Below are 20576 nucleotides of genomic sequence, written 5' to 3'. Positions count from 1 at the left end.
TTACAAATGCAAGCATCGTATTGCAACAGAAACCCAAGTCAATTGTTGTGGTCCAAGTATGATCTGGACACTGGGTAGTAATAATAATAACAAAGAAGTTTTGTTGAGTTTGCTCTGGCAGGCCAGCAAAGGAAACCGCCATTTCCCATGAAATCCAATTTTGGTGTGAATCAGATTTGCTTAGAATGTCATCCTGTGTGATTTATGCTAACATATTTCAACTCAACATTTACTTCTGATTCAGCTTCAGCCAGAATCTCCTTAGGGAACAACTTCAGATGGAGAAATTGGGCCCAAACTACCTATCTCTCTATGTGAACCTGCCCAGTCACTTTGATCCTTGAGAAAGAACATCTTCTCAGTCCCATCAATGTCAGAGGTGTGGTTAGTGGTGGTTTCAGATCAAGGCAGAAAAATTATTTGCAGAAAGACAGCAGCAGCATTTTGTACTAGGGCTCACTCCCTGTGCTCTGAGCATCGGGAATTTGCAAGATAACTCACCCTTTCGCCAGGATCTCCAACTTGACCCATTGGACCAGTCGTACCTGGAGGACCTGGAAGACCCTGATGTGGAAGAAAAAAAGAAGGGAAATTAGCTGCAAGACAAAAGGAAGTGTGTGTGTGTGTGTGTGTGTGTGTGTGTGTGTGTGTGTGTGTGTGCATGCACACACTGAACAGGAAAAGTATGAGAAAGATGTGTTTACTTTAGCATGGTCAAATTGACCTCACAAGGCTTGTAGAACCATGCCCATCATATGGAAGTAATTGAACCCAGAGAACAGCTGCACTCAGGCAGCAGTCAAAAGACACACAAAGAGACAAGGTTGTGATGAGTGAGAGAAAATAGGGGGAAAGCACGGAATATATAGGTCATATTTTGCAACTCACCGCTGGTCCTTCTGGCCCAGATGGGCCCTCAATGAGCATCCCCTGAAACAGAGAAAGAGATTGCAATACATTTAACAAACAGGCCAGTGGGGAATCTAAACTTGTTTTTTTAAAAAAATAAAAAATTATGCAGTCTAAAAACTGAATTCTGCAATAGTACAAAATTGCATATTTTGAATAACAGAGTTGGAACAGGCTCAGAAAAGGGCAACCCAAACGATCAAGGGGATGGAGCAACTCCCCTATGAGGAAAGGGTGCAGTAGTTGAGACAAAAGGTGAGTAAGATAGAACTGTACAAAACTGCATGGTGTGGAGAAAGTGGATAGAGAAGAGTTTCTCTCCCTCTCTCATAACAGAAGAACTTGCAGTCATCTAGTGCAGCCGAATGTTGGAAGATTCAGGACAGATGAAAGAGTTACTCATGCAGTGCATAGTTAAACTGTGGAACTCCCTCCTGCAGGAGGCTGTGATGGTTGCTAGCTTGGATGGCTTTCAAAGAGGATTAGACAAATGCATTGAGGTCAGGGCTATCAATGGCTACTAGCCGCAATGGCTATGCTTTGCTTCCACAGCTGGAGGCAGAATCGCTTCTGAATCCTAGTTGCTGGAAAATGCAAGAGGGAAGAGTTGCTGTTCTGCTCAGATCCTGCCTGGGGGCTTCCCATTTGGGGCATCTGGCTGGCTACTGTAGGAACAGGATGGTGGACTAGGTGCTTAATCCAGCAACTCATCTCTTCTTATTTTTCTTGTGTTCTTCCTCTGTAGCAGCTGCTGCTTTTACCCCCTTATGCACTGCAAAAACGACAGGGTTGCAAGATCCTGCTGCACGTTGAGCTCAAGAAAACTGGCACACACAGTGGCCATTCTGAAAAGTACAGTAAGCAGCTGAAATGCAACCCCCACCCACCCCAAAAAACCCAAGGCCTCAACTTCAAGTAAATTTATTATGTAGTGACTTGAAGGGCCTCTGTGGAGTTGAAGAGGGGAGGGGGAAGGCATCCAGCGAGCCTAGCTTGGAATGCATCTAAGCCTGATAAGGAGTGCATTAATAAAAAAAAAAGCAAAAAGCTCCAGAATGTTTCTTTTTTTGGACAGTGGAGAGAGAGAGAAAATACAAGCATTTGGTCTTGTTTACATTCTAGCAGCCTCTCGGTGGTCTGGCATTTTCAAACCCTGCTCAGAGCTGCCAAATTCTTATGCAACCATTTTCAGCAGATCCCCCTCCATGCTGAGGGCATCTCTGATTTTTCTCTGTTGCACACACACACACACTAGTGTTTCAGCTGCAAGCTCCCTCAGAGACAGGGGTGAGGGAAGAATGGGAGGCAGCTAGAAAACAGTTAAGAGGAGGAGTTGGTTCTGACTTCATTTCCCCTTGTAGGGAAATCATCAGGGAGAAGTAGCAAATGGAGACCTTTCAACTTTGCAAGTCAGACAAGCTTGCTGTTACTTTGGCTGGTCTGCCAGCAAAAAACTGGGTTAATTAGGTCGCTAGTGTACAGAAAATGTTAGATGGGGAGGACTGAGCTGGAAAAACAGAGTTGCTTTTTTTCTTTTTACGGAACAGAGAAGGCAATAGCTGTTGAAAGGGTGTGGAAGCAGCTGGGCTGAGGAACATAAGAGCCTGCTGGATCAGGCCAAAGGCAGCCCACCTAGTCCAGCATCCTGTTCTCACAGCGGCTAACCAGATGCCAACAGGGGAAACCTGCAAGCAGGACCTGAGTGCAAAAGCAGCTCTTCCCTCCTGCGGTTTCCAGCAACTGGTATTCAAGAAGCAGCGTTGACTGCCTCCAACCGCAGTGGTAGAATGTAGCCATTGTGGTTAGTAGTCATTGATGGCCTTCCCTTCTATGAATTGGTTTAATAAGACCTGAGATTGCATGTAACAGATGCCATTGTTTTGTCATGTCCCCCCACATAAACAATTCTGCGCAAATTTAAAAAAGACGGGAACCTCAACATCAGAGTGAAAAGATCCAGCTCATTTAGAAGACATCTGAAGGCAGCCCTGTTCAGGGAAGTTTTTAATGTGTGACATTGGATGTATTTTTAATCCTTGTTGGAAGCCGCCCAGAGTGGCTGGAGAAACCCAGCCAGATGGGCGGGGTATAAATAATAAATTTATCATTATTATTATTAGGCAGAGAACTTTTGGAGGCTGGGAAAGGAGAAGACAGAAAGATAGGATAGACTTCTACCCTGCCACCAAACTACAGAAATGCAGAACAGATTGCTTTGCAGTTATCCCTCCTTGTTACTGGAGAACCTCTTGCAACTATTTCAGCGGTTGAGAACTTATGCAGTCCATGGGCTTCGTTCTACTCAGAGCAGCCTTCCAGGGGTCATATGTCAACGGTGCATAGGGTTGCCATATGTCCGAATTTTCCCGGACACGTCCAGAATACTGCAGTCAGCAGCAGTGTCCAGGCGAAAATTGGGGAAATGTCCGGGAAAATCCAGCCGTATGGCTACCCATGTCAGCAGTGCCGTTTTTGCAGTTTTTAAATAAAAATAGCTCAAAAAATTGGTGGGAGGGTTGTTGGTTTTTGCGATTTTGCCCAAAAGCTCAACAACTTTGGGCAAAACTAAAAAAAGAGAGAGGAAGCTCACAACTTTTCTGTCCACATTTTCACTGTTTGAAATATGGCAACCCTAGTGGTGGACAGGGCCAGAAGCAAAAAAAACTAGGTGGAGCAGCAGGTGTGGGCACGGCCAAATACACAAACACATTCCCATCCTGGCTAGCAAGAGACATTATCACAGCTCAAGGACATATTCCAAATAGGCAAAAACACTCAAGGAGATTGTGGGTCGAGGCCCTCTGTCCTGAGAGCCAGACAGAGCAGCCCAGAGGGCCACATTTGACCTGCAGGCTTGAGGTTTCCCCATCCTTGCCCTGGTTTGATAAATTGATGGATTTCTAAATGTTATCATTGCACAATTTCCACATGGATTCTCCAGCTGCAAGGCAAAGGCAAAGCGACAGCTCTTACCGGTTCAATTATGGCTGGCTCCCCTTTCTGTCCCTTTTCACCTCGTGGCCCACCAATCTGCAGCAGACACAGGAAACAAAAGCAAGAACTCACTGAACAATGAGCATTGCTCCACTTCATTGGCTACATTCATTGCCACCAAATCGATTGCCACCAAGCAGAGTGTTGCAGAAGCAGAACATCTCATCTGTCCAATGAGACTCTGACATCTACATATTTTTTAAAACAGATCCTTTTAGGAAAAACAACTCAGAAAGAAAATATTTTATCTACCTATCTCAGTTTTTAACAGCTTACTAGGCCACCATAATACAAAGCGAGGAAAGTGTTTTGCTCCAGACTCTAGCCCAGTCAATTGTAAATAAGCAATCCAGGCTCCTGGAAGAACCCACCTGGAAGAATCCACCTGCCTCTTAGTCCCACTGCAATCCCACTGCAATCCCCAGGGGGCACAACTGCTCATCTTCGGAACCATTGCACTAATCCAAGGCACTGGCTTCACCTCCACATAGCGTGGACTGTGAAGTCCAGTCTCCTCATTTCTCAAGGAACCAAGTCTTCCCTTACCCCTTCATAAATCGTGTCCTGGTTAGCAGGCATGCCGGGTCCAATGTCCGGAGAATCTGTCCGGTCATAGTTGCCGTAATAGTACCCATCTTCATACTCTGTGAGGGTCTCCTCCGTGAAGTCCTTGTTGGGGTCTTCTCCTCCTTCACGCCCTTGTTCTGCATCCTAAGTGGAAGAGAACAGAAAACAGGAGGCGCTAAGACCTTTTCCTCCAAGCCAGAGGGATTTCCAGATTTCCTACCATCAGTGGACCATTCCAATATAAGCTTCTGCATACCAAAGCTGTTGCTGGTTGCAGAGGATTCTAAAACATAAGTTTGGGGGGTAGCACATTTTAGCTGTGATTCCTGCAATTCAGGGAATTGTGCTAGATGGCCTTTGGGTTCCCTTCCAACTCTACAATTCTATGATTCATTAATTTCCCAAAATTCATAACAACCTTACAGCAGTTTATGCAAAGAATAGAATAATGACTATTTAAAACTTTCAAAAAAATAATTAAAGTCAATGGTAAGCTAAAGGCTAGATTAAAACACCTGTCAACATTTCACATGTCTGAAAAGGTTTGCCCAAACACAAATATTTTTAGCAGGTGCCAAAAAGAGTACAGCAAAGACACCTGCCTGATGTCAAGGGAAGATAGCTCCAAAGTATAGGTGCTGCCACACTAAATTATGGATTTATTGTAGATTAGGCCTTACTGCTGCCCCACATGAACAGAAACCCAACTGAATACTCTTGTTGTAAAATCTGAAAAGCAGGAACTCATCATGAGGACATGCCACCCCACTCAAGCAGCACAGGTACACCTCCAAGGTTTGAAAATGCAGGCAGCTGTGTTGATCCAGGTATGCATAATGTTCCCCTGCAAAAGAGCAGCGGTCCTTGGCATAATCACCAATTTACTAGGATCCACCAACAGCCATCAACTTTCTAAAATGAAACTTAAAGACAACTTCAGAACCCATGAGGCAGTTCAAGAATGTGGGCTGTAGCCAATGTTGGTCCTACACAGAGTAGACTCATCTGAAACTGACTAGCCTCAACAACTACAGCCCTTATGATGGCTATGCTCTGCCTCCATGGTAATGCTTCTGAGCACCAGTTGCTGGAAACCACAAGAGAGGGTGCTGATCTTGTGTTCAGGCCCTGCTTGTGTGTTTCCCATTGAGGCATCTGGCTGGCAACTGTGAGAACAGGATGCTGGACTAGATGGGCCACTGGCCTGATCCAGCAGGTTCTCCTTATGTCCTTATGACAAAATCAGGCCTGTTAATTCTAGTGGGTTTACTCTGGGTAGAACTTGATTGGGTTAACAACCCAAAATGCCTGGGCTACAGACCGAGACAGAACACGGATCACAGTTTTGAGGCCACAAAGAATTACATTGGTTCCGTTGAGGGTGATCACTGTGCTGGTGGGAACCTCCACCTCGACGCCACCCTCTGGGAGCTTATCAAGGTCATCATAGCTGATATCTTCATCAGGGAGTGGAGTGTAATATTCATCAATTATGGTTCCATAATTATATTCATCCACCAGTGGGTCCTCTACCCTTTCTTTCACCGTGGTCTCCTCTTGAGTTCTCTCTACAATGGGTGGGGATGCTGTAGATGGAGGGGCAAGTTCCTGTTTCCACAAAAAGAAGAAGAGGCCACAGTTACCTGATATTTGAGGATACCCTTTCTTAGGATGCACACAAGCTAGGAGACACATGCCCTTCTACACTGTTAGCACCGCAGCATGTCAGAAGAATCAAACTGGCTGATACCTGTGCCCCCTAATTAATTAAACAGATATTTAAAATATGAAAAGGAATAGTTTACTGATTTCTGGTCAACCAAGCCTAAACCATACCACACACTCATCATATTAATAGAGAAACCACAAAGCAAAAAAATAAGCATCAAAGTAAGTACATTGTCATAAAAGACTCGTTCACAAAACTTCCCCCACAAATTCAGAACAACGAATCCATTTTAATCAGTGTGATCTTCAGGTGCAATCAATGGCTCTCACTTCTCTGAATCCTGTTTAACAAATGCGACGGTTCTATATGACTAGTTGAGAAAGATGCCTGCTATTTTCTCTTTCTCATCTACACTCATCTTGTAAATATATTCCTATATAAATAAACCCTTTGAACTCCAGAAACTATAAATGATTATTCCAATCTAATTCACCCAAGCTTCAAGCTCTCCTAACACAGAGTATACTCTGTTAAGAATTGTACCATGCTGTCCTCTTTAAAGCAGATGGCCGTGAAATATTTATATATGCCGTTCTGAGTCCTATAACGCCCCCATCACCTGCAAAGCATTTAACCTACATTCTGTCAAAAGCCATCTCAGCCTGTGTAAATGGACAAGGGGCAAATCAGGGGGTACCGTTCCAGGAATAATACTAAAACCTTTGCACATTGGATTGGGTTGGCACCCCAAAATGAGAGCCATCCAGTTCTGTATATCAATATCACATAATAACCATCTGGAAACATCTGCCTGAGCCCAGGCATGACCTTCTGCAGTGCCCTGTTACTGGACACCCCACTTTAGGATTTATAAAGCCTAGGATATTTCACCCCCTACACCATTGGCTTAGTGCTGCAACATGTCAAAAGGGTAAAAATAGATGACATCTGTGTCCCTTATGAATTAAATTGTTATTTCAAAGAGTATCTTAATACAAGGGCTTACGGAAGCCACTCTGGGAGAACCAATAGCATCTCTACACCCTACGCCACAGGGAAAGCTTCTTCAAACATGGCCTATGTTTCTATGCCATGTGTGCAGCATCTGAAAATAGGGGGAGGGGGCTGGATTGGAACCAGTTCACCAATCCAGCTGTGGCCCCCCTGTTCCATACCTCAATGGTTTCAGCCGTTTCCCGTGCCACTTCTTCAGTATCTGTAGTTGGGGTCGTAGGTGGTACCACTTTGCCTGTGTCATCTGTGTCCTCATAGTAGGGATATTCGTAGTAGTAAGTTTCTCCTTCCACTTCGAGGTTCCCATCTCCATCTGGGTACTGCAAGGCAGAAAGCACAGCAGCTAGAACATGGGGAGGCTGTGAGGCATTGTCACCACCATCCACAGTTTCACTGAGTCAGGATCAGAAGAGGCAAAAGGAGGAACCTCTTCGCACAGCACAGAGTTAAGTTATGGGGTTTGTTACCCACAAGCTATAGTGATGGCCACCAACCTGGATGGCTTTAAAATGATGAACATCTGGAGAGGAAAAGGCTATCAACAGCTACTAACCACAGTGGCCAAGTTCAGATACAAGTCAGATACAACATGCCTTTAATTACCAGTTCCTGGGAATCACAAGTTGGGGGGGAGGACACTCTATTGGGTTCAGGTCCTGCCTGTGGGCTTCCTATTTGGGGCATTTGGTTGGCCACTGTGAGAACAGGATGGTGGACTTTAATGGGACTGATCTAGAAAGGCTCTTCTAACCTAAATATCTGCAAATGAAATAGAGATGGCTGAAGCGGAGCCCTGTTTGGGAGTGGATGTGTTAGTCAACGGAATTTTGTGTGAGTGTAGACTCCATGGAACAGTCAGCTCATTGCAGTTAAAAGCCAAGGCTCCTGCCCATTAATGCTTTTTCCATTTTTTATTTTCTTTTGCTATAGCTTAGGCTGCATACCCACCATACATTTAAAGCTCACCCAACATAATAGTAGTAGTAGTAGTAGTAGTAGTAGTAGTAATAGCTGTAGTTTAAGGGATGTGGGTGGCGCTGTGGTCTGAACCACTGAGCCTAGGGCTTGCCAATCAGAATGTTGGAAGTTTGAATCCCCACAACTGGGTGAGCTCCCATTGCTCGGTCCCAGCTCCTGCCAACCTAGCAGTTCGACAGCACGTCAAAGTGCAAGTAGATAAATAGGTACTGCTCCGGCGGGAAGGTGTGCTGCTCTGGTTCACCAGAAGCGGCTTAGCAGCTGGCCACATGACCCAGAAGCTGTACACCGGCTCCCTTGGGCAGTAAAGCGAAATGAACACCACAACCCCAGAGTCATCCACAACTGGACCTAATGGTCAGGGTCCCTTTACCTAAGGGTGCTGGGGACTGTAGCTTTGCAAGGGTGAACTACCATTCCTAGGATTCTTTGCAGGAAGGAATATGCTTTGAATGCATGGTGTATATGCTTACACAAAGTCTGTTACACTTGCTTGTACATACAGCCCATGTTAAAAAAAAGACACTTAGAATTTTCGTAGGTATTTAAAGCAAAAAAAAATCAAGGTGGTATTCACCTAAGTTTTACTCTGAGTAGACCCATTAAAATTAATTTCAATTAATTTCAATGGGTCTACCCTGAGTCGAATGGTATCTAAAACAGACTGGAGTGGGTTTATGAATAAACCGATGTGAAACTGAAGCAGAGGCAGATCCCTCCCTCCCCATAGAAAAGTGGGGTGTTATTTATTGGGGAAGGGGTGGTTTTGGCTCATCACTCCACTTCCATGAAGGGATCGCATGGGGTTGCCTTGCCATCCCTTGCTCTGGATTGCATGGGGAGCAATGGATCTTCTGTCTCCCTGCTGAGCCAGCAGGCTGCCTCCAGATTTTGCACTGACATTGTGACAGTCGTCCATCTCTTTCCACTTACGTATTCATCAGGGTTGGGGTCCTGGGACTGCGGCGCATCTGGGACAGCTGTGTCACAATCCGGGCTGTAGTGCTCACAATAGTCGTAGGCTGCTCGGTGGTCTGCTACCACGAAGAGCTGCTGGATGTCACCCTGGGAGGAGAGAGACAGAAAAGATGCAGATGACACAAAAGCATGGGACAACACACTGTGGCAAGGCGGACACCCACCATCTATAATGAGTTAAAGAAAATGTTTAATATCCCATTCACTAAAAGACCCGAGGCATTTTTATTGGGAATCATGACATCACAGATCAAGAATAAAATTAGACCATTATTCATGTATTCAACAACTGCAGCAAGGATTCTAATAGCAAGAAACTGGAAAAGTGATACCATCCCTTCAAAGATTGAATGGCAAGCCAAATTAATAGAGTATTTACAGATAGCAAGGAGAACTGGGACAGTGAGAGGAAACTCAACACAAGATGTTACTTAATAAGGAATGGATAATGATTAAGGAACATCTCAAAGGGTACTGTGATAATAAACGTTTCCTGGCAGATATCGAATGAGTCTTGTGATATAAGGAAGTATTTTAAAAAGTTTAAATTAAGATATAGAAAAATATTAATAAGAAACTGTGTAAAAAAAATTGAATGCAAAATAGTACAATGGGTTTAGTTCTTTTTTCTTATAGAAAAGTTCTTTTTTCTTATAGAATGTTTGTACTGTATGTTTGTTTTGTGTGTATTTTAAGATATCTTCTTGTTTAATAAAGTTTATTAAGAGAGAGAGATAGAAGATGGACACCATCCCCATCACCTGGGAGGACAGGGAACTGTTTTTTATTGTCAAGCGCTGCATACCCTTTTTTTAAATTACAGTGGTATCTCGGGTTAAGAACTTAATTCGTTCTGGAGGTCCATTCTTAACCTGAAACTGTTCTTAACCTTAGGTACCACTTCAGCTAATGGGACCTCCCGCTGCCGCCGCTGCACAATTTCTGTTCTCATCCTGAAGCAAAGTTCTCTACCCGAGGTAATATTTCTGGGTTAGTGGAGTCTGTAAACTGAAGCGCCTGTAACCTGAAGCGTCTGTAACCAAGGTACCACTGTATATACCTACTGTATGGAAGTTGACAACTGGACAATGAAAATAGATTCTACGTGCCCCAACTATGGCCAAAAGACTGCCATTGATGAACTGGAATAATAACGTTATGGTCCCCTTTAATCAATAGACTGAAGACATGACATGAATGGATTGCTTAAAGATACAGACTGTTTGGATAAATATATTGGCATTTGGAATGACTATTGTAGGTTATCAACAATCATATACAGTATTAGGACAATAATTGTACTTATATACCTATATAATGTGCATGAAAGTGTAACTGGTTACATTTATTCTGCTATACTATGTATTTTTATTGCACTTTTTCTTCTTTTTCTTTGTACTTTCCTTCTTCTTTTTCTCTTTTTTCACTTTATCTTGTACAACTGAAATATTCTCTATCTCTCTCTCTCTGTGTGTGTATGTGTGTGTGTGTGTGTGTGTGTGGCTGCATACCCTCAAAGGGAATCTGTCAAGGGACAGAGCAAGGAGTACGTGCAGCCACCTCTTCTTTTTTCCCTTTTCTCTTTTTCCACCCCGCCATTCCTCTCCCTTAACCCACAGGGAACAAACAGCAGTGTCTCATCCATAATAGGCCTGATCACCAGGCCTTACCGTTTCCTAGGCAAACCAGCACTTAGAAGAGATTAATAATAATAAGAATAATGTGCAAAAATGTGCATCCTTAGGAGGATATTTTGTGGCTTCTCTTCCCTTTCTCGTTTTTTCAATTTGGCTCCAACACCAAGCCTTAGCAAACCCATTTTGCTGTTGTTTGGCTGGTGGTCAAAAATTCACTTTAGCCCTGGCTGGACGTGAAGGTGTGTAAACAGACCACTCTTGCTCGCTTTCCCATGCCAATGACCAAATTTATCCAGACAGCGAGAACATCTGGAGGGAGGTGGACAGCATCACAGCCACAATCTGGCCCTGCCAACAGGAGGGCATCAGAGCAGTCGCTCAAGATCAGCGCAAAGTAAGAGGCCCTCAAAAGACCAAGGGGCTTCATGGTCCAGGACAGGTGCCAGTTGGTGCATGCCAATCTGAGCTTTTCCTATGGTTTATTACTGCTGGCATAAACTTGATATAAAATATACCTCTCAGTGAAATTTCTTGTGTTCTGGAAAGCTTCCTGATCTCCTGTGATTTTATGTAAAGATCAGGACAGCAATCTGGTGTCACGAGCAAAATTTAATTTGCATCTCCTGTAAAATGAATGAGTTTTACATAGGCAGTAGTAAGGTAAATTCAGAACTCAGGGAATAAAGATATCCAGTTTAGGAATTTCTCACTGGGATTGTATTCTTTCAGTTACCAACTAAGGAAAAACCGAATAACCAGCAGACAGGAACTTAACAGAAAAGAAACAACAGAACAAAGGAATATAGGTGTTAATGCAAATCACTCATCCCTTGTCCATAACCTAACATGGGCTCAGAATAGTATTTAAGCCCCAGATTGTCCATGGTTGGTTAGCTCTCACAGCTTCAACATGTGCCGCCTTTTCAATCTGCATTCTCAAGGACAAGCTTGACACTCTCCTTCACTTCCGGACAGGTTTACCCTTTTCCCTCCCTTTTCTACTTCACATACGAGTCTCTGAAAAATGTCAGAGTTACTCTCTCTTTAGGCTTTTGATAGGTCTCCTTCTTTTACTCTTTAGCTCAATGTGTGCTTTACAGTGGTACCTCGGGTTACAGACGCTTCAGGTTACAAGACGCTTCAGGTTACAGACTCCGCTAACCCAGAAATAGTACCTCAGGTTAAGAACTTTACCTCAGGATGAGAACAGAAATCGTGCTCCGGCGGCGTGGTGGTAGCAGGAGGCCCCATTAGCTAAAGTGGTACCTCAGGTTAAGAACAGTTTCAGGTTAACAACAGACCTCTAGAACGAATTAAGTTCTTATCCCGAGGTACCACTGTATTTGTTTGCTTGTTTATTATTTTATAAAATGTATATGCGGCCTAATTGTGGAAATAAAAAAAAACCTCAAAGCAGTTTACAAAAAAAAAAAATCAAATTATCACCAGAAAAGTTTACAACCATACTGTAAAACATACAAGAAGTTAAAGCAATAGTGGATGGAAACAAATCAAAATTCATCACATCAACCTTTGAAACATCCGGGGAGGCTTGACTAAACAGAATGTTTTAGCATGTGCCAAAACAAGTGCAATGAAGGCACCTGCCTGATGTCAATAGGCAGGGAGTTCCAGGGTATAAGTCCCGCCACACTAAAATATTTCCCCCCGTAAATGTGCAACAGGTACTATGTGGAAACTGTGGTAGTGCCACTTCTGCTGATCAAATCGGTCAGGTGGGCACCTATGCAGTAAGGTGATGTTGGGGTCAGGTTTTATATACTAATAGCAACACCTTGAACTTGACCCAGAAGCAAATCGGCAACTAGTGCAGATACATGGACAAGGCCTCACTCCTGTCAGCAATCGCGCTGCAGCATTCTGCAGTAACTGCAACTTCTTGATCAGTATGTACTGTACTGTACTGCTTATACTGTAACTCCGATGTCTGAAGTAGCACCCAGATACTCTGTCACTGTTGTTTCATGTAATAAATCAACCTTTTAAAAATTCATTTACGTGTGAAACTTTTGGGCCGTAAGGTTAAGGTGAAACACATACAGGCAACTCCCCACTTGCATGTGATATACTTGCATGTAAGCGCATACATGTGCAGCACTGGGAACCCAGAAATAGCAGGCGACTCACGAGGAGACCCTCCCTCTCCTCGCAAGCCAGAGGTGCAGCAGGGCTTTGTTGAGGCTGCTCAGCTGAGCATAGGACAGAGTCTGCTGCACTACCATGCGCACTGATCAGCCTCAACAAAGCCTCCATGCACCACCGGCTCATGAGGAGACCCTCCTCATGAGGTTCTGTGGAGGGTCTCCTCATGAGCTGCCTCCACTTCTGGGTTCCAAGCGCTGTTTGTGTGTGTGGTCGCATGCAAGTGGGGAGTTAATCTGTAAACGTTTAAACTGAACCTTATGCCCCCCAAAATGAATTTAAAAAGGTTTATTTATTATACGAAATGAGAGTGACAGGGAAGGGTCTCCTCATGAGCAACGAGGATTCTCCAGGGTGCTTCCCACTTACGCCACTTCCAGACCCTATTTTCCAGGGACGTCCCTGATTTAGAGAAGCCGTACTGGTTTCTGATTTGATCTCGAAATGTCCCGCTTTGAATTAGGATGTCCCTATTTTCATTGAAGAAATGTTGGAGAGTATGGAGCTATCCAATCTGCCGCCCCGCCCCCCAGCCATCTGAAGGCAATCCTGTATAGGGAAGTTTAATAGTAATAATAGTAATAGTAATAGTAATAATAATAGTGCTTTATGTTTTTATATATGTTGGAAGCTGCCCAGGGTGGCTGGGGCAACCCAGTAAGATGTGTGGGGTATAAATAGTAAAATTATCATTATGGAATGGGACGTCTCTGTTTCCATTGGAGAAATGTTGGAGGGTAAGCATTTCACTTAAGAGCTTGGAGAGCCCAGAGTATAAGCCCCACGTAAATGGGGAGTTGCCAGTATTCAAAAACAAACATAGGTTATGTTTCTAGCAAAAAGATCCTTGAAATCCTCTGAGCTCAATATTTAGAAGGCATGTGGGTGGTGGACACAAATGTAGGTTCCAAATACATAGTCTGCTGCCAGCTAGCTGATCAGCAGAGGGGGCCCTTTTAGCTGTTCCTCTGCCCTCAGAAGTTCAGAAGGTGGCAGCCCAGGGGAGGAGGCCCTTAAGCTGTGGAACAATCTCTCCACACAGATGCATCTGACAGCTTCATTGCGCAGCTTCCGGATGATACTGAAGATACACCTCCTTACCCTGCCTTCTGACACCTGAGGGGGGTATGTGGAGCCTTGAGTGCCATCACTGTGGAACTCTCTGCTGCTAGAGATTCAGCAGGCACCTACTGTGCCAACTTTTAAATGCCTGCTGAAAACTTTTCAATTCTGCCAGGCCTATGTAGGCAAGTAAGAATGCATTCCCCTCACAATGGTTAATTGATGTCTGTTCAAATAACAACAAAAACAAATACAAAAACAATAATGGCTTTGTTGTATAGTTTTTTCCCTTTTATTGCTGTATAACCTGTTATGTATTGAAGTTCTCACCCTGGCCACCAGGAGTATTGTCTATGTAGTTTTCACTCAGGTCCACGTCAGTTATTTTAGGCGGGAAACCCTGGGTTGTTCTTGCTACAATGTTGACAGCCAGCTGCCTATAAAAGCAGGCCGGCTGAGCTGTTTGCTGTTCAGTCTTCTGTTCCAGCTTACAAAATAAAGAGCTGCTTGGAGAAATCGCTGTGTCGTCTGCCATGTCTACCCACTATTCAACATAACCCTCCTTATTTCTCTGATTGTAAATTGTTTTAAACTGTTTTTAATTGTTGTAACCCATCTCGGAACCTTAGGGTGGGTGGTGGGTAATATATTGTGATTTATTTTTTCTGTAAGTTGTTTTTAACTGTTTTTAATATTGTGTTGTAATGCTGTAACCCATGTTGGACCTTAAGGTGAAGGGTGAATAATAACAATAACAATAGTAGTAGTAGTAGCAATGTGATTATGATGATTAGGGCTTCCCCTGCAAATTTCCAGCTTGTACCCAGCCATGGTTTATCAAAATCTCTAGGTATAGGGGGAGCAGAGAGTGGGGTGATTAAAGGATGCATGCAGGGACACTGTTTGGTTAGGAGAACCAGGGTGGCATTGTGGTTAGAGTGCTGGACTAGGACCTGGGAGACCAGGGTTCAAATCCCCTCTTTGCCATGATGCTCACTGAGTGTGACCTTGGGGGCCAGTCACTGCCTCTCAGCCTAACCCAACTTGCAGGGTGTTGTAGGGTTTAAAAGGGGGGGGGGAAAGAACCTTGGATTCCACCTTGACTCCTTGGAGAAAAGGTGGGACATAAATGCAATAAATAAAATAATGCCTATCCCTGTTCCCATTGCATCTGCCATGCCCTCAGCTGAGATGCTGTATGTGCCTCAATGACAGAGAAAGGTATGTGAGGAATTACTCTCTCTGTGTGTGTATGTGTTGAAATAAATAATTTTTTTTTTTAATTATCCAGTAGCACCTTACAGACCAACTAAGTTTGTTCTGGGTAGGCAGGGGTAGGCAACCTAAGGCCCATGAGCCAAAAGTGGCCCACAGGGATTGTTTAACTGATCCATGAGCCACCCCCAAACCAAGCCGCCCACTCAGTGAGTCCCCATGCACTGCGCTAAACCAACGCAGTGCGGCATAGGGACTCGCTTCCGCAGCACCAGAAATCACATCTGCGCAGATGCAGGTGTCGGAAATCATGTCTGCACAAACACCGGAAATCGCGGGTGTGGGCACTCATGCGCATGCGCAATCCAGTCCACAGAGGGATCTCCGCTGGAGTGAACTGGCCCAGGTGAGGTAAACCTTGCTAACCCCTGCATAAGCTTTCATGTGCATGCACACTTTTTCAGATACACTGAAAGAGAAGTCACCAGACCCTTATAAATAGTGGGAGGGTGGGTTGGGGTTTTTCTCAGAAGGGTAGTAGGAGATGGGTAATTAACTCAATGGGTATGGTAAACTTGTTGATTACTGTTAACGGCTGCAATTAGTCCGACAGGAAAAAGCAAGGGATAGTATGCAGATGACCAAAAATAGCTTTAGCATGTGTAATGAGCCAAGAATCCAGTACGGTCATACCTTGGGTTACAGGCGCTTCAGGTTCTGCGTTTTTGGGTTGCGCACCACGCTGAACCCAGAAGTACCGGAACGGGTTACTTCCAGGTTTCGGCGATTGTGCTTGCACATGCGCAGAAGTGCCGAATTGCGACCCACGCATGCGCAGCTGTAGGACTAATTGCAGTCATTAACAGTACCACAACCCCAGAGTCGTTCGCGACTGGACTTATCGGTCTGGGGTCCCTTTACCTTTACGATGGGGAGGGAGTGGCACTGTGGTCTAAAGCACAGAGCCTAGGGCTTGCCGATCAGAAGGTCAATGGTTCGAATCCCAACGATAGGGTGAGCTCCCGTTGCTTGGTCCCTGCTCCTGCCAACCTAGCAGTTTGAAAGCACATCAAAATGCAAGTACTGTAGATAAATAGGTACCGCTCCGGTGGGAAGGTAAACGGCGTTTCCGTGCGCTGCTCTGTTTCGCCAGAAGGGGCTGTCATGCTGGGCACATGACCCAGAAGCTGGCTGCGGACAAACACCGGCTCCCTCGGCCAGTAAAGCGAGATGAGCGCTGCAACCCCAGAGTCGTTTGTGACTGGACTTAACAGTCAGGGGTCCCTTTACCTTTACCTTTAAGGTGCTACTGGACAATTTTTTAATTTATTTCGACTGCATCAGACCAACACAGCTACCTACCTGTGTGTCTGTGTGTAAGACACACACACACACACACACACGATCTGCAAAGCTTGTTGTGCAGGCTTACTTTCTAAACACGGCTCTTTCCAAATCTTCACCCAACTAGACAACTCTGAGAATAACCTATTGCTCTGTATTTAGCAGCTGAGATTTGCAGAGGTCATAAGGTTAATTCGTGTTACTTCCTGGCTGATGGCTACCAGACCCCCTCAAAGTCTTAATCCAAACATATCAGGAGAAAACCTATCTTCTCCCACCCACTATCATCCCTGGCAGGGAGATGTCAAATATATAGTTAGAGATATGAGGCATTGGAGTCTATTAGTGGATAGTAGAAATTAATAAATGGTAGCATTTTGATTATTTGGAATATGAAAGGGCAATTCAAGCTGTAGAGGAATTCCTGGGCTAGTCTATGCAAAACAATCTGACCAATTAAGGACAATTAAGAAACAATAGAGGCCCACTGAGGGCCACTGGTAATTCAAGAGAACAGTCTTCCCCCCACCTTGCCCTGAGGTGTGAACAGACATAGGGGATTTAGAAGGTTGCCAGAGTAAGTTGGTGTGAGGTGACAGGAAGAGTTGGGGGCCTTTGCTATGAGGCTTGGAATAGCTGAGAAAGGGCAGAATGGTCTTGGCTGGCTGGCTGAAGGCAGGCTGGGAGGGATGCCTTGGACTCCAGTGCTGCACGACTGTGGGGAGCAAGCTCCTCTTGAGATGTACTCCCTCTGTGTAGACTGAAGGTGTTGTTGTTGTTTAGTCATTTAGTTGTGTCCGACTCTTTGTGACCCCATGGACCAGAGCATGCCAGGCACTCTTGTCTTCCACTGCCTCCCGCAGTTTGCTCAAACTCATGTTGGTAGCTTCGAAAACACTATCCAACCATCTCGTTCTCTGTCGTCCCCTTCTCCTTGTGCTCTCCATCTTTCCCAACATCAGGGTCTTTTCCAGGGAGTCTTCTCTTCTCATGAGGTGGCCAAAATATTGGAGTCTCAGCTTCAGGATCTGTCCTTCCAGTGAGCACTCAGGGCTGATTTCCTTAACAATGGATAGGTTTGATCTTGCACTCCATGGGACTCTCAAGAGTCTCCTCCAGCACCATAATTCAAAAGCATCAATTCTTCGGCGATCAGCCTTCTTTATGGTCCAGCTCTTACTTCCATACATCACTACTGGGAAAACCATAGCTTTAACTATACGGACCTTTGTTGGCAAGGTAATGTCTCTGCTTTTTAAGATGCTGTCTAGATTTGTGATTGCTTTTCTCCCAAGAAGCAGGCGTCTTTTAATTTCGTGGCTGCTGTCACCATCTGCAGTGATCATGGAGGCAAAGAAAGTAAAATCTCTCACTGCCTCCATTTCTTCCCCTTCTATTTGTCAGGAGGTGATGGGACCAGTGGCCATGATCTTCGTTTTTTTGATGTTGAGCTCCAAACCATATTTTGCGCTCTCCTCTTTCACCCTCATGTTTAACCAAACCATATTTCTAAAGGCACAGCAGTCACCACCGCAATATCAGTTCTCCAAAGGAGCACAGTTGGGGTCAAGACCCCTGGAACCCCATGCACAGCTCGGCATGGATTGGGGTGGCCTATAACAATATGCAACCTTCACCTCTGCCCCAAAATATCTTTCCATAGCTGTATATAATCCAGGTTGCTAAATTTTGGACAATTTCAACAAAGATGCCAGAGACCTCTGATGGGAGTGAAATATTTCTGGCAAATGACAAAGTTCACCAGGTTTCTGATGAAAACAGAAGAGTCTTTCCTCCTGGACCAGCACCCTCTTTTCAGATACCCTGGACCAGTACCCTCTTTTCCAGATGCCCAACCCCATCAAGGATAGGATGGTTCAGGAAATGGCAGCCAAAATGGTCAAGGCAGATAGAGCAATTTCCCCATGAAGAAACATTGCAGTTTCTGGGACTTTTCAGTTTAGAGAAATGGCAAGCAAGAGATGGCATGATAGAAGGTAATAAATTGATGCAGCGCATGGAGAAAGTGGATAAAGAAAGGTTTTTCTCTCCTCTGCTAGCATTGGGATTCATGGACACCCAGAAGTAAACTAGCAGCAGAAAGGAAGAGCCAAAGGAATGAAGCCTGGGCATGTCCTGCTGAGTTATCCCACCCTCTAAAAAAAGGGGGGAGGCATAAATACAAGCATTTGCCACCATACTGATCTACCAACCACTTAGAAGTGGCTTACGTTGCATTATATTAGGCTTGCAGACATGCAGGAGATTCCCAGCTCCAGTCTATCACTGATGGCTCACCCAATGGAATAAGACACTACTGGCAAAAGCACATTGCTCAGCAGACAGCATCAGTACAGCAGGACCTCAACTCTTGACAAACTGAGACTGGCAAGGCTCTGGCGAATGAGGGGCGCTAACTGATCATTGCCAGCCAAGTCTTAAAATGCTGTGCTTAAAATGCCATGCCAATTTGCTCACAGTAAACTAGGCTATTTGCTTGCACTCATCACTGTGACAGTTTTAGTGACTCCAGGCTGACTCCAGAAATGGATTGCCTGAGCACTATCATTACAGTTCAGTGGCAGGCAGTAATGCACTTGGGAAAATGAGTCCGTATTAATGTACTTAAATAAATAAATACAGTGGACGCTCGGGTTGTGAACGTGATCCGTGCGGGATGCACGTTCGCAACCCGCAGTGTTTGCAACCCGCAGCGTTCGCAACCCGCATCTGCGCACGTGTGGGTTGTGACCCTGCGCTTCTGCACATGCGCAAAGCGCGATTTAGTGCTTCTGCGCATGCACGACCGCCGAAACCTGGAAGTAACCCGTTCCGGTACTTCTGGCTTTTGGTGGACCGCAACCCGAAAAAACGCAACCTGAAGCGGCTGTAACCCAAGGTATGACTGTAAATAAAATTAGAGGATAAGAAGAGGCTGCTAGTCCATCTAGTCCAGCACCCTGTTCTCACAGTTGCCAACCAGGTGCCTCTTTGGGGAAATCTGGAAGCAGGATTTAAGCACAAGAGCACTTTCCCTTCCGGATGTTCCCAACAACTGGTTTTCAGAAGCACTGCTGTCTCTAATGTGGAGGCAGGGAACAGCCATTGTGACCAATAAACTCTCGTTAGCCCTCTTCTCCTCCATGTCCAGTCTTGTCCAGTCCTCTTTTAAAGCCATCATTGCCTCCTGGGGGGGTGGAGGGCAGTTCCATGATGTAACTATGAGCTATATGAAGAAGGCATTTCTTTCATCTGTTCTGAATCTTCCAACATTCAGCTTCACTGGATACCCACGAGTCCTCATATTATGGGGGGGGGGGGGGACGGACTTTTCTCTAGCCACTTTCTCCATGCCATGTGTAATTTTATAAACTTCCATCATGTTGCCTCTTACTTGCCTTTTCTCTAAACTGAAAAGTCCCAAATGCTGCAACTTTTCCACACAGGCCAGTCACTCTGCCCCCTTAATACCCTTTTCTGAAATAAGAGTCTGTATTAATTTAATGCACTTGCATAACAGCAATTCCAATATGGCTTGAAAATCAGATGACACGATCCAGCAAGTAAGCACGTTAAACAATTAAAACTGAGAGGGAGACCAAGGTGCCCGCCCTAATGTCTGTTGCACCCCTGAATGAATCCTTGATCTGGTCTTGCAGATCATATAGGACCTTTATACCAGGTCGTACTAATGACCCACATAGCTCAGTGTTGCGTTTCCAACCCAAAGTCTGCCAGATGCTCTGGACCAGCTGGGACTGATGGGAGATTTGTGCAAAACAACTAACGCCAGGATTTGGGGAGCAGTTGTGTACACTGACTGGCAAGAAGCTCTCCAGGATTTCAGGCAGGGGTCTCTTCCAGATCTATATGGATATGCCATTGGGGACTGAACCCGAGACGTTCTGCATGTCAAGCAGACATTCTAACCACTAGGCCATAGTCCTTTCCTTATAAACAATATCAGATTCTAGTCCTCATCATTCAGAAGAAAGTGATGGGAGCATGGGAAGCTGCCTTCAACTGCCTTTAGCTCAATATTGTCT

General features: G+C 44.9%; 1 protein-coding gene across 4 annotated transcripts in view; it reads right to left on the bottom strand.

Annotated features, from left to right (window-relative positions):
• COL5A1 (collagen type V alpha 1 chain) overlaps positions 1–20576 on the bottom strand; it is a 174478-nt gene that overhangs the window by 91430 nt on the left and 62472 nt on the right. For all 4 annotated transcript variants that reach the window (XM_081897750.1, XM_081897752.1, XM_081897753.1 and 1 more), the window contains exons 5-11: positions 9065–9196; positions 7315–7473; positions 5836–6078; positions 4450–4614; positions 3883–3939; positions 889–930; positions 502–564 (exon numbers count right to left, since the gene is read on the bottom strand). In XM_081897750.1, the coding sequence (XP_081753876.1) occupies positions 502–564; positions 889–930; positions 3883–3939; positions 4450–4614; positions 5836–6078; positions 7315–7473; positions 9065–9196 (861 nt within the window). The remainder of the gene's footprint in view (positions 1–501; positions 565–888; positions 931–3882; positions 3940–4449; positions 4615–5835; positions 6079–7314; positions 7474–9064; positions 9197–20576) is intronic.

The sequence above is a fragment of the Podarcis melisellensis genome (genome assembly GCF_964234715.1).
Source record: "Podarcis melisellensis genome assembly, chromosome: Z".
Taxonomy (NCBI): Eukaryota; Metazoa; Chordata; class Lepidosauria; order Squamata; family Lacertidae; genus Podarcis; species Podarcis melisellensis.
The sequence above is the reverse complement of the archived record's forward strand: the minus strand, read 5'-3'. Positions and strand labels throughout refer to the sequence as shown.